The sequence below is a fragment of the Macaca fascicularis genome, chromosome 2, assembly GCF_037993035.2.
Source record: "Macaca fascicularis isolate 582-1 chromosome 2, T2T-MFA8v1.1".
Lineage (NCBI taxonomy): Eukaryota > Metazoa > Chordata > Mammalia > Primates > Cercopithecidae > Macaca > Macaca fascicularis.
Genome location: NC_088376.1, coordinates 1131611 through 1145713, shown reverse-complemented (window position 1 = coordinate 1145713; position 14103 = coordinate 1131611). Strand labels below are relative to the sequence as shown.

Here is a 14103-nt window from a genome sequence, read left to right as displayed (position 1 = left end):
AGTTATAAGAAAAATTCTGGGCTGGGTGTGGTGGCTCACGCCTGTAATCCCAGCACTTGGGAGGCCAAGGCAGAAGGATCACTTGAAGCCAGGAGTTCAAGACCAACCTGGGCAACATGGTGAAACCCTGTCTCTATCGGAAAAAAAAAGTCAAAAAATTTTAAAAAAGAGAAAACAGTCTGCCACTGATTCATCATGATGCCTCAGACAAATAGCGGCCTCAGTTTCACCTTTGGCCAAAACCGAAATGATAAGTCTTGACTCTGCCTCTCAGAAGCTGTTGAGAGACTGAACGAGGCATTTGGAATTGTGTATAGAAAACACATCACATGAAATACTGGTAACATTTTATAGACAGTTCCAAGCATCACAACGAGACCAGACTAGCCAGACTTGATTTGACACCAGACTGAAGAAGGTTCTGAACTAAGAAAGGTGGTCACAGAGCAGAGCAAAGAGGAAGTGGAGGACCAACTCCCAAACCTGCAATGGGATCTTCAACTACAATGGTGATATTCCTGGGGCCTCCTGCAGGTAGTCAGACAGGTGCAGAGGAGAGTCCGGACAGAGCAATGAGAACAGAGAGGAGAAAAAAAGTGTCCTGAATTTTACGCAGCAGAAGTGGGGATGGAACTCCCAGGAGGAAACCCCAGTTGTGAAGGGCGGATGGCTCGTCCAAGAAGCTGTGCGTGACCCGTATTTCCTCAGATACTTTTGCACACATTTTCCCTGGCTCCCTTTTCCAAGGCAGGATTCCACTGGAATCCATATGGATTCAAGAATGGGGTGGGAAAGTTTTACATGCTCAAAGGCCAGTGGCTTGGAGTACAGCAGACATCAGGCCTGCAGCAGCAGATGTGAAGTGAGGGTCCAGCCCAAGTCATCTTCACATCTAAGAAAGCTCATGGGAAGACAGGCTTCGATTTGGAGAGTCTTCTCCTCGAGATTTCCAACAACTTAAATCACATTCTTGAGGGAAAACAAAGACAAAAGTTGGTAATTCTGAAGGTTTCAGATGAGGGCCTAAGCTCTCACCTTTCCAGAAATCACAAAGAGAAAGCAATGCTATCTCCAGTTGCTAAAGAAAATCCTTTTTTTTTTAGGTCACTGAATTTTTTATATTTTATTTTTATATCTTATTTCTGGGGCTTTTGTGACCCAGAATGGCTTTGAGCACAAAGCTCCATGCTATACTTTCTCTTATGGAGATCCTGCCACAAACAAAACCCAACCAAAGCCTGCCGGATACCACAAGCCAGGAAAGATGATGGCAAGGAGAAGGCAAAAGCAAGGAGCCCCACTTTTCCCACATATAGGCTGCCCCTCCTATCAGATGGTGTTTGGTGAGGTCCCAGTGGCCAGGGCCTGCTCATCTGACTGCCTCTCGGTCTGAATCAGTGATGCGGCCGTTAGCCCCACCCACTCACCTGCTGGATCACATCACCCCACCCTCACTATCGCCTTCGTTTTAATTAGAAACCCCAGTATCTCTCTACCTCTTACATTGGTATTACACCTGGTATTATTACACCCTGGTCAAACTTCTAAGACGTCACAGGAAATGACAGAACTTAATGGGATTATTTTTAAAGCTCACTAATACTTTCCCTGATCCAAGAGATACTTTGAAAGGTCGAACTGTGATGAGTCACACTATCCTCTGATGTTACTAAACTAGTAAAGAATCCAGGAAAACATTTAATATTAGCAACGTATAAAGAAACAAACATAAATAGAGATTCTGAGTCTTGGTATTTCGTTATAAACTTCCTTCGTTACAAAACAAGATGTTATATAGTCAGAACCAGAACCCCTCTCTCTGCCATCTGAGAAGTCCCCATAACAAGGCTTCTCTTCACCCTCAATTCAGGGCTATCTTGCTGACTAGCAGCTGGTGCTCCTCATTACCTGGAGCTCCTCTGGAGGCAATGCTGGTATCCGAATGGGAGCGAATATGGCTCTTCTTTGCCCCACTGGCGACGGTGAGTGTCTGCCCCTCTGAGAAGCTGGACCTGCGGGGGACACTGGACAGCTGGCTCTCCTCACCTCCCTCCTGGTCCCCTAAGGAAGAGGCAGCAGAATCTGGCTTCTGGGAGCTGCTGGAGGAGAACAAATTGGAGCTGCTGCTCTCGGCATTGCTGCTGTGACTCTGACAGCTGGCAGTCCGGCCTCGGGGGTCCAAGTTGCCAATGGCCAGGTACTCAGGCCCCTCACTGGCATCACTTGGGGAATCATTCTGGCTGCTGACCCAGGATGCCTCTATAGGGCTGGTCAGAGTACTGGAGCTCATCTCATTTGGGGTTAAGGGGGAATCCCTGGCTAGTGCAGAGACTGAAACCGGGAGGGCTTGGATGGTTTGATCCTCTGCTGGTGAGACGTGCCCTCTGCTTTCTTGAGGTTTCCGGGGAGGGCCAGAGAGTGAAAAGGAAGTAGATCTTCTCTCTAGAATATAAAAGGAAATGGTAAGGGGAGCAAGGGTGAGGTGGAATCCTGCAGTATGTATGAAGGACTTCTTCACAGCTAAGGTTCAAACTTTCTATTGTTACTAGGTGCCCAGGACATAAGATGTCACCTCAGAAATGGCAAGTCAAATAAAGTATAAAATTATTTAGAAGCAGCTAAGTCAAGTGTATGGGCTCCTGAGACAGTGGCTTTATTGCTTATTAGTATGCATTCCTCATCTGAAAAATGAGCAGTAAGAGGACTGTTTGAAGGCTCAAATGGGATAACACGTACAAACTGAATACAACAGAGCCTAGTACATGATTGGCAATCAATGAATGTTAGCTAGCATTGAAATGCCTTCTTGGCAACGTGGATTAGAAACCCAGGGGAATCTAAAAACATCTCTCCCTTCTGTTACTTCATGATTCTACTGAATTATTTCAGGCTAGTCACTATATAACTTGTAAAGATGTCCCTTATTAAGAAAAACTGTACCAACCAAAGGCTCAATTTTCAACGCCTATGAGCAACCACAAAGTCTTCTTACTTTCCAGGGCTGGGGATGAATGTAATGACCACTTTTTCCTGTCTCCATACCTGAGCCATTGTTGGGCATGGATTGGTGGAGGCCAGAGAAGGACCCAAAGTAGGAATGCTGAGCATAGCTGGTTGGAGGGGTGTATGTGGAACTGGGCAGAGCTGTCAGGCTCTGGCTCTTTGTCACCAGGAGTGGGCTCTCGTGCTTTCTGGCAAACTAAAAAGCAAAACAAAACCAAAGAATGTGTCAGAGTTAAGGACAGAGGGCCTCAGAGTGGGGGGCAATGCAGTACTGCAGAAATGCTGGTAGAAGCTACCTTTGCAGGAGGCCTGGACTTTAGCCAGACCTGTAGATACAGCAAGGCTACCTTCTACTATAGTATGTAATTTACAACTGTGAAACCACAGCTTCTGTACTGGAATCCTTCCAAGTGTTAAACCAGGAGTGCTTTATTACAGAGGCAGCACAACAGTACGTAAGATTATGTATGTGGAATCAGAAGTCAGACAGACCAGGGTTCAAATCCAGGCCCTGACACTTGTCAGCTATTTGATCTAAACTCTGGACCACGTATCTACTCTGTGCCTCAGCAGCCTCCTTTATAAAATGAGATCAATGCCCACTTCACAGAGTTACGAAGATTCAGTGAGATGATCCATGTATCATACACAGCACCATGCCTGGCACATAGAAAGCATTCAATGGATAGTAACCAACAATCAAAACTAAAAGAATCAGGCCAGGCGCAGTGCCTCACGCCTGGAATCCCAGCACTTTGGGAGGCCGAGGCGAGCGGATCACTTGACGTCAGGAGTTCAAGACCAACCTGGCCAACATCATGAAACCCTGTCTCTACTAAAAATACAAAAATTAGCCGGGCGTGGTGGCACAGACCTGTAATCCCAGCTACTTGGGAGGCTGAGACAGGAGAAACACTTGAACCCGGGAGGCAGAGGTTGCAGTGAGCTGAGATCATGCCACTGCACTCTAGCCTGGGCGACAAAGTGAGACGCTGTCTCAAAAACCAAACCAAACCAAAACAAAAACAGAAAACAAAATTAAAAGAATCTGGAGAGATAGGGGATCCTCTTCTCTACGAAGTGGGGACTCTGATTCCATTCTAGCTAAGGCACTGACTGGAGTACTAGTCATGGGGTAAGTTAATTTTAGGCAACAGATTTTCTTTGTACTATAAAATTTTCTTTACATCAAAGAAAAAAACATGAAAAAACTGACCCCATATAACATTAAGCTATGCCAGGTCTGACCCTAAACCCTGCCCAATTCAGAACCATCCCTCTTTCCCCAGATCTCTGTCAAGGCGTGGTATCCTCTGTCAAAAGATACCACCGGTTTAACAAAATCGACCTCCCACTCCCCAGCTTAGGTCTACTAAGCACAAGACCTAAGCTCAGACTTTCTACTTCAGTAAGTACTTAATGGTACCTCCCCTTCTCCAAGCATTTTAAATGAAAGCCGGCCGGGCGCGGTGGCTCATGCCTGGAATCCCAGCACTTTGGGAGGCCGAGGTGGGAGGATCATGAGGTCAGGAGATCGAGACCATCCTGGCCAACATGGTGAAACCCTGTCTCTGCTAAAAATACAAAAAAATGGGTGGGGGGCGGGGGTGGCAGGTGCCTGTAGTCCCAGCTACTTGGGAGGCTGAGGCATGAGAATCGCCTGAACCCAGGGGTGGAGATTGCAGTGAGCCGAGATCGTGCCACTGCACTCCAGCCTGGGTGACAGAGCGAGACTGCCTCTAAAAAAAAAAAAAAAATGAAAGCCTTTCAGCTCACAAAAATGGCTAAGTAAAAAACCAGTTTGCTGTAGAGGGTTCCATTATGCTGAGGTCCAGGGACCCAGCACAGACACGGATAATTCCTTGTCTCCTTTACCATGGATGCATCTATCTGAGCCAGGAGGCGGGGGTTGTTCTGTTCCACTGCTTCCAGGCACTGGAGCATGGCCGTGACGTGAGCATCACTTAGCAGGAAAGCAGCATCTGGGGAGAGAAAAGCTACCACAGTGATAGAACCCAACAGGGAGGTCTGGAGAGAAGCTCAAGGAAGGAGAAAGGGAGAGGTAAGGATGAACTGGGAGGAGTCACGCCACCGTAGGGTGAAGGGAAATCAGAAACAAAGTAGAGAAGAGGCTAAAGAACGTGGAGTATAGCAAAGTGGCTGGGACAAGAGACTTCAAAGTCAGAAAAATCCAGATATGAATCCTGGCTCTGAGTGACTTTGGCCAAGTCGCCTAACCTTCTGGAGCCCTGTGGACTAGAAACAGTAGCACCAATGCCCAACTCTCAGGGCTGCAGTGAAGATACTGGACAGCAGTGATGGGCACGCAGGAAACTCCTGGTAAACGGTGGCTATTCTTACTGGTTTGTCTCTGTGTGGCTGTAGGGGATGACCTTAACATAAAGTTGAATTGTGTCTTACTTGGGAGGTAAGAGGTAAGTCTGGATATGTTTCTGAGTAGAATCCCTATGGCATCAAGTGAAAAATAGGAGGCCCTGCCAGGCATGGTGGCTCACGCCTGTAATCCCAGCACTTTGGGAGGCTGAGGCGGGCGAATCACCTGAGGTCGGGAGTTCAAGACCTGCTGACCAACATGGAGAAACCCTGTCTCTACTAAAAATACAAAATGAGCTGGGCGTGGTGGCGCATGCCGGTAATCCCAGCTACTTGGGAGGCTGAGGCAGGAGAATTGCTTGAACCCGGGAGGCGGAGGTTGCAGTGAGCTGAGATTGAGCCACTGCACTCTAGCCTGGGCGACAGAGCGAAACTGTCTCAAAGAAAGAAAGAAAAATAGGAGGCCCTGGAACTAGAGCGATAGAGGAATAGCGAGGTGGGTGACAATGAGGAAGCACAGACGACAATCCTAAGTGGCCTCCACCTACCTGTGTAGAATTTTCTGATATACTGTCTATCCCCGAGCAGAGGCCGGAGCTGGGCTGAGAGGCAGTGGTATTGCAGGCTGTGCTGCAGCCACAACTCGGCAACAGCACGTTCACTCACACCATCAGCACTGCTCTGGCCGTTCTCGTGCAAGCAGATGAACTGGGAAGCAAAGGGGTATGAGTCAAAACATACATCCTGGTAGATACGGCAAGATTGAGGCCTAATGACCTGAGAACTAAATTGAGACAGTTAAGGGAAACGCTTTGAAAAGCTTCACCCTGGGTCCCATATATGCAGGCTTTTTTAAAAATAACAAAACTTTTCTATTCCTTCCCCAGAGGAGAAAAAGTGGCCTGGATGAATGGGTTTGCATGGTTTTTTTTTTAAGCAAATAAAGTTGGTCCCTAGAGGGATAATTGATTTCCTTTCCTTGGTTGATAGGCAACTTGACGTATTCCCTCCTTAAGAGTCTAGAAGATTCTTCTGACGGAGCCTCAAAGAGTGAAGACCCACAGCTCTGCCAGCACAGCCGCTCTGCTCTCACTCTTACCTTCTCCACGTGAAGGGCTGAGTGGGGACTGAGCCACCGTATGTCTTTCACGAACTGCCAGTAATCAGTCTGGCGGCGGCACGCCTGTGAAGGGAACACATGCAATGAGCAAATCACTACCATTCCGGACCAGACCCAGTTCTAGGGTTGGCATTCAAAGACAGGAAAAAGAGCACAGCCTTCCCTTGCCTCATCAAAGGTTCTCAGCAGCAATCAAAGGCATACATACAGAGGCCAGGGGTGGTGGCTCAAACCTGTAACTCAGCACTTCAGGAGGACTGCTTGGGTCCAGGTAGACTGGCCCATCTCTACAAACAATTTAAAGCTTACTCCGAGTGGTGGGACATGCCTTAGTCCCAGCTACTCAGGAGGCTGAGGTGGGAGAATCACTTGAGCCTGGGAAGTCAAAGCTGCAGTGAGCCATGATCGTCCCACTGCACTCCTGCCTGGGCAACAGAGTGAGACCCTATCTCAGGAAAAAAAAAAAAAAGAAAGAAAAAAGAAATACATACACTTGACATATGTTTACCCTTTTAAAGAATAATTGTTAAAAATGATTTTAATCATTCTTTTGAACAGGTAACATATGCGTATGATATACAAGGTATACAGTAAAAATAATGTTTTCTTTTTCTTTTTTTGAGACAGAGTCACTCTGTCGCCCAGGCTGGAGTGCAGTGGCATGATCTCAGTTCACTGCAACCTCCACCTCCCAGGTTGAAGCGATCCTCATGCCTCAGCCTCCCAAATAGCTAGAACTACAGGCACACGACACCACGCCTGGCTAATTTTTGTATATTTAGTAGAGATGGGCTGTCTCAACTAAAGACCATGTTGGCCAGGCTGGTCTCAAACCCCGAGCCTCAAGTTATATCACTTAACTTCCTGGAGAGCAATTTAGCAATAGCTATCAAAATTCAAAGGCACATATTCTTTAATCTAAGAATTCTAGGAATTTATCCTACGGTAAAGGGCAAAACCATCTATACACAAGCACTGTTACTAACAGCAAATGACTGGAAACAATCTAAATATCCATTCACCAAGGGACTGGCTAGATAAGTGACGGTACATACAGACAATGGAATATTACAAAATGACAACTGTAATAAAGAATGAAGAAGCTCTTTATGTAACGATTTTGGATGAATTACAAAATATATTAAGTGAAAAAGGCAAGATACAGAATAGTTACTACAGTATGCTATTATTTATGTTTAAAAAGTTGCAGGTACAGCAAAGAAAATAATTGATAATTGCTTTTATAAGCATAAAAATTATCTGGAAGGGCAGGGCATAGTGGCTCACGCCTGTAATCCCAGCAGCCTGGGAGCCAAGGTGGGAGGCTGCCTGAGGGCAGGAGCTCGAGACCAGCCTGGGCAACACAGGGAGACCCTGTCTCTAAAAAAAATTTTTTTAATTAAAAAAAAAAATTCTCTGTAAGGAAACTAGTAAATGGTAGTTTTTTATGTGATCAGAAGGGAGCAAGATTTTTCACTGTATACAGTTTTATAGTTTTTTATTACCTAGCTGTGTAAAATACAGCACTCAAAAATTAAATACTTTTAAAGTTATAGAGTGATATATATAGTACAACCTTAATATTTTTAAAAAACCACACAAAACATAGAAAAAAGCAGAAAATACACCTCAATGTTAGAGTGGTTACTATCGCTTAGTGTTGGGATTACGGGTGATATTTACTTTCTTCTAAGGTCTTTTTGGTATTTTCTGAATTTTCAAGAAAGAAAATATATCACCTATATATTCAGAAAACACCCACAAAGGTCTTTTTTTTTATTATTGATTTTTTTTAATTGGACCATGTATGTTGCCAAGAACTAGTTTCTTCTTGATGGTGGCAAAAGGGGGAATCCTCTCACTTCTGTTCAGCTGAGCGATCTCAGGGGCTACATGTCCCACATTTCTAAGCAACAGAAAAGAGGCTATCAAATATGCCTTGCCTTCTGGAAGGACTAAAAAGGTAGCCCAGATGCAGCTGTCAAGAAAACTGAGATCCCTCTAAGAATACGATTGTGATGTTACAGCTTTCCGCTGGCCCTGAGTGGATTTTTAAAAATACAATTCACATTCCATAACACTTCCTTTTGAAAGCCCAGAGGGGACATGAGCAGCATGAATCACCGTATCAGCCCCTCCTCCCGACAAGGGCACAACACCCAGAATAGCTCGGCGATGACGCCGGAGCCTGAAACCTTTGAAAGCCCTCATCTTTCAGAGGGAGGAAATGAAAGGGAAAAACAAGTTATTGACGCAGACTTTACTTCTCAGATCTTTACAAGGCAGAACAGAGCAGCAAGGAAACTGGCACAAATCTTTTGTTTTTGATTCTTCCCACTAGAGCCTGCAGTTGCTAAACGTGTGTATACATACGACAAATCTGCCTGATTTGTTCTGCTTCTGATTACTAACCCTACTGGGGTTCTCAGGACAGGAGGCATGTAAAAAAGGAGAGAAGAGAAAAGATAAAATAAAAACAAATGAAAAAATTAAAAATACTCCTGCTATTTTGCAGATGATCATATGCTTTGATATTTTCCATTCTGATGACCAGATACTTTCACAGATATTATCACATTCTTTTTTTTTTTTGAGACGGAGTTTTGCTCGTTACCCAGGCTGGAGTGCAATGGTACAATCTCAGCTCACTGCAACCTCCACCTCCCAGGTTCAAGCAATTCTCCTGCTTCAGCCTCCCAAGTAGCTGGGATTATAGGCATGCACCACCACGCCTGGCTAATTTTATATTTTTAGCAGAGATGGGGTTTCACCATGTTGGTCAGGCTGGTCTTGAACTTCTGACCTCAGGTGATCCGCCCGCCTCAGTCTCCCGAAGCGCTAGGATTACAGGTGTGAGCCACTGTGCCTGGCCAGATATTATCACTTTTAATAACTATAACAAGATATGTCAATAGGGTTTTGCATTTATCAAGTAGCTTTCATTTCAGAGTTTCATTGATTTGACTTGCATTTCACTTTCAGGCACAGATGGTGAAACTGTCTTGTAATATGGTTAAGTGATTACTCTAGATGACAGTTTAATATTAGTAACAGGGCCAAGAAAAGAATCCATTTGCTATTAGGACACAAGTACCTGACCCACTGAGTGGCAGTGCCACTAATCTGGTAGCTATTTTGGTCAGCAGCCTGGGAAACTTGCACTGAGTTTCTGTAAAACACGCTGGCATGATTCCCAAGTTTCTGACTTGGAGACTGAGTAGGTCAATGCCGCCAATAAGAAGAAGGTCAATCTCATGAGAGAACATAAGTTTAGTTTTGGTCATGTTGTGCTCGGGCCTGAAAGACAGCCAGACAGTAATGTACAGGAGACAGCTAGTGTTCTGGATCTAGAGTTCAGCAGAGATGCCTGAGGTGGGGGTCATCAATGGGTGAGTGATAGTGCAATGCGAGTGGATGAGATTGCTTCAGGAAAATACACAGAGTAAGAGAGAAGAGCATACGGCAGAATTGCATTCAAAAAAATTCCAGACTGGGCGCGGTGGCTCACGCCTGTAATCCCAGCACTTTGGGAGGCTGAGGCAGGCGGATCACAAGGTCAGGAGATAGAGGCCATCCTGGCTAACACGGTGAACCCCTGTCTCTACTAAAAACACAAAAAAATTAGCCGGGTGTGGTGGCAGGCGCCTGTTGTCCCAGCTGCTCAGGAGGCTGAGGCAGGAGAATGGTGTGAACCCGGGAGGTGGAGCTTGCAGTGAGCCCAGATCACACCACTGCGCGCCAGCCTGGGCGACAGAGCGAGACTCCGTCTCAAAAAAAAAGAGAAAACAAAGACGGAAGAGTTATATAATTTGTCCAGCACCACTCAGTTAATGGCGAAGCTGAGGTTAAAATGTGAGCAGTCTGATTCAAAAGTCCATAATTTTAACTACTACATCACTTTATTTTCCATGGACGTGAGTAGTGAGTCCAGAGTAGGTTCTTACTGATCTAGGTTCTTACTGATTCCAAAGACTTTTGTCAGTCTATGATACAGTGCTGCCTCCATAGTCCTAGAATGCTGCTTTTTGTTGTTCTGGGTTTGCATTTTTTTTTTGAGACAGGGTCTCACTCTAGGCTGGAGTACAGGGGCACAATCAGCTCACTGCAACCTCAACCTCTCAGGCTTAAGCCATTTTCCCACCTCAGCCTCCTGAGTAGCTGAGTCTACAGGTATGCATCACCATGGCTGGCTAATATATTTTAAATTTTTTAGAGATGGGGATCTTGCTATGTTGCCCAGGCTGATCTTGTATTCCTGGTCTCAAAATTCTAGTGATCTTCCTGCCTCAATTTCCCAAAGTGCTGGAATTACAGGCATGAGCCACCATGCCCAGCCAAGTATACATACTTTAATACCAATTAGTTGATTAGCTCTTTTCCAATGTGATTGCTAGCTGAGAATAAATTCTGATAAAAAAGAAAGATGAGCTTAGAGTTCCAGGTAGTTATACTAGGCCCTCACAGGGGAGGACGTTGAGTGAGCACACACAATGATGCATGCATTTGTGAGGTCTGATTTTTTTTAAATAGGAGGATACCAAACCCCAATGACTCACATGGCAATTTTATCTGGAATCAAAATGTATTTAAAACACTGCAAATGGAATAACTGCCAAAGAGAAAGTAGAAACCTTTAAGTATTATTGGATTCTACTCATTTCAAAACTCAAAGCTGATTAGAGTTTTTGAGGTTATAAAGAAAAAGAAACTCGACCAGGTGTGGTGGCTCACGCCTGTAATCCCAGCACTTTGGGAAGTCAAGGCAGGTGGATCACCTGAGGTGCGAAGTTCGAGACCAGTCTGAGCAACATGGAGAAACCGCATCTCTACTAAAAATACAAAATTAGCCAGGCGTGCTGGTGCGTGACTGTAATCCCAGCTACTCAGGAGGCTGAGGCAGGAGAATCACTTGAACCCGGGAGACAGAAGCTGTGGTGAGCTGAGATCGCGCCACTGCACCACAGCCCAGGCAACAAGAGTGAGACCCCATCTCGAAAAAAAAAAAAGAAAAAGAAACTCAACATTAATAAAGTTTATATTTTAAAAATGTAAGCTACAATCAAACTATTATAGTTTGTAGCTTAAATTTTTTAAAATATAAACTTTATTGATATAAAGTAAAACTCAAAGGGTATTCTAAATATGACAATATTTTATAAATAGTTCTCGGATTGTCCTAGGATGCTAGGAGGAAAATTAAATGAGTCATTGTGTCCTCCTTGTCCTCCCCGCCCTCCTCGTCTTCCTCGCCCTCCTGCCCCTCCTCGCCCTGCCCGTCCTCCTCATCCTTCTCATCATAGCACACACTTGGAGAGTTCTTCCTATTCTCTTAACGCTTTACATACCACACCCACCCTAGAGGTAGATAGCTGCTACCTCATTTCACTGGTGAGGAAACTAAGGCACGAAGAGGTTAAGTATTTTGCCCAAGGTTACACAGCTAACACATGAAGGAGCTGAACACTGAATCCAGGCAGCCTGGCTCTCCCCTGAGCCACACTACCTATTAAAGACTCCTGTTGCCGTCAACGTGAGGTCACTACTGACTCTTCTTTTCCCTAGTCGCTTTCGTGCTGCAGTCACGTGAGGTCACTACTAACTCTTCTTTTCCCTAGTCGCTTTCGTGCTGCAGTCACGTGAGTTCACGACTGACTCTTCTCCCTAGTCGCTTTCGTGCTGCAGTCACGTGAGTTCACTACTAACTCTTCTTTTCCCTAGTCGCTTTCGTGCTGCAGTCACGTGAGTTCACGACTGACTCTTCTTCTCCCTAGTCGCTTTCGTGCTGCAGTCACGTGAGTTCACTACTAACTCTTCTTCTCCCTAGTCGCCTTCGTGCTGCAGTCACGTGAGGTCACTACTAACTCTTCTTTTCCCTAGTCGCCTTCGTGCTGCAGTCACGTGAGTTCACGACTGACTCTTCTTCTCCCTAGTCGCTTTTGTGCTGCAGTCACGTGAGTTCACTACTAACTCTTCTTTTCCCTAGTCGCTTTCGTGCTGCAGTCACGTGAGTTCACGACTGACTCTTCTTCTCCCTAGTCGCTTTCGTGCTGCAGTCACGTGAGTTCACTACTAACTCTTCTTTTCCCTAGTCGCTTTCGTGCTGCAGTCACGTGAGTTCACTACTGACTCTTCTCCCTAGTCGCTTTCGTGCTGCAGTCACGTGAGTTCACTACTGACTCTTCTCCCTAGTCGCTTTCGTGCTGCAGTCACGTGAGGTCACTACTGACTCTTCTTTTCCCTAGTCGCTTTCGTGCTGCAGTCACGTGAGTTCACTACTAACTCTTCTTTTCCCTGGTCGCTTTCGTGCTGCAGTCACGTGAGGTCACTACTGACTCTTCTTCTCCCTAGTCACTTTCGTGCGGCAGTCACGTGAGTTCACGACTGACTCTTCTTTTCCCAATTGCCTTCGTGCGGCAGTCACGTGAGGTCACTACTGACTCTTCTTTTCCCTAGTCACTTTCGTGCTGCAGTCACGTGAGGTCACTACTGACTCTTCTTTCCCAATTGCCTTCGTGCGTGCTAGTTTTTGCAGATATTCTGAGGATAAAGTCTCACTATCCCAACAAGAAAACACATTAATTCTTTCTTCCTATTATTAATTTGGAGTAGATAGTAATAACAAAGTCTAAATTTCGGGAACACGATGAAAATTCTAATTCAAAAAGAATCACAGGAAGAACTGATTATTTTGTTTCAGGAAAGAGATGTTGGTTCTAATCACACCAATCTTATCAAGCCTAAGCAATTAATTATCACTGGAACACACAGGCTTCCGGGCAAAAGGATTCCCGTAGGAAAGTACGTTTAATGTAACCGAGCACGTGGAGTTCCACCTTCTCGTCCTCTCTCTTTTTTTTTTTCTTTTTTTGAGACAGGGTCTCACTCTGTTGCCCAGGCTGAAGTGCAGTGGCGCGATCTTGGCTCACTGCAGGCTCCACCTCCCGGGTTCAAGCGATTCTCCTGCCTCGGCCACCTGAGTAGCTGGGATTACAGGCACAAGCCACCACACCCAGCTAATTTTTGTAATTTTAGTAGACACAGAGTTTCACCACGTTGGCCAGGCTGGTCTTAAACTGATCTCAAGTGATGTGCCCGACTCGATCTCCCAAAGTGCTGGGATTACAGGTGGTGTGAGCCACTGTGGCTGGCCACGTTCTCGTTCTGTAGAAACATTTCATGCATGAAAGTCAGAAATAAGTCAACATATTTTTGCCTTGGCTGTTTTTCTTTCTTTACCCTACCCACTTTGGAAAAAACAGCATGGTTTTAAAACCAAGATTCAGAAGAAAAAGCTTCCTGGCTGTGATCGGCTAAGACTGCTCCTGAAGACGGCTACATTCTAATTCCTGGAGCCTGGGAATGTTACTTTCATGACAAAAGGGACTTTGCAGGTGTAATTAAATTAAGGATTTTGAGGTGGGGCGATTATACTGGATGATCTATGTGGGCCCAATGTCACTGTAAGAGTCCTTTTAGGAGGGAGGGAGGAACGGGTCATAAGGAGAGGAGGGAGGGAGGAACGGTCCATGAGGAGAGGAGGGAGGGAGGAACGGTCCATGAGGAGAGGAGGGAGGGAGGAACGGTCCATGAGGAGAGGAGGGAGGGAGGAACGGTCCATGAGGAGAGGAGGGAGGGAGGAACGGTCC

General features: G+C 45.6%; 1 protein-coding gene across 19 annotated transcripts in view; it reads right to left on the bottom strand.

Moving 5' to 3' along the window:
- The window catches only part of RUBCN (rubicon autophagy regulator), a 74039-nt gene that overhangs the window by 25969 nt on the left and 33967 nt on the right, over positions 1 to 14103 (bottom strand). For 5 of the 19 annotated variants that reach the window (XM_065539334.1, XM_045387305.2, XM_045387310.2 and 2 more), the window contains 6 exons: positions 6437 to 6520; positions 5886 to 6045; positions 4879 to 5000; positions 3043 to 3199; positions 1909 to 2442; positions 484 to 528 (listed from right to left, as the gene is read on the bottom strand). In XM_065539334.1, coding sequence (XP_065395406.1) covers positions 484 to 528; positions 1909 to 2442; positions 3043 to 3199; positions 4879 to 5000; positions 5886 to 6045; positions 6437 to 6520 — 1102 coding nt within the window. The remainder of the gene's footprint in view (positions 1 to 483; positions 529 to 1908; positions 2443 to 3042; positions 3200 to 4878; positions 5001 to 5885; positions 6046 to 6436; positions 6521 to 14103) is intronic. The other 14 variants (XM_074030312.1, XM_045387308.2, XM_045387311.2 and 11 more) reach the window with 3 other exon arrangements.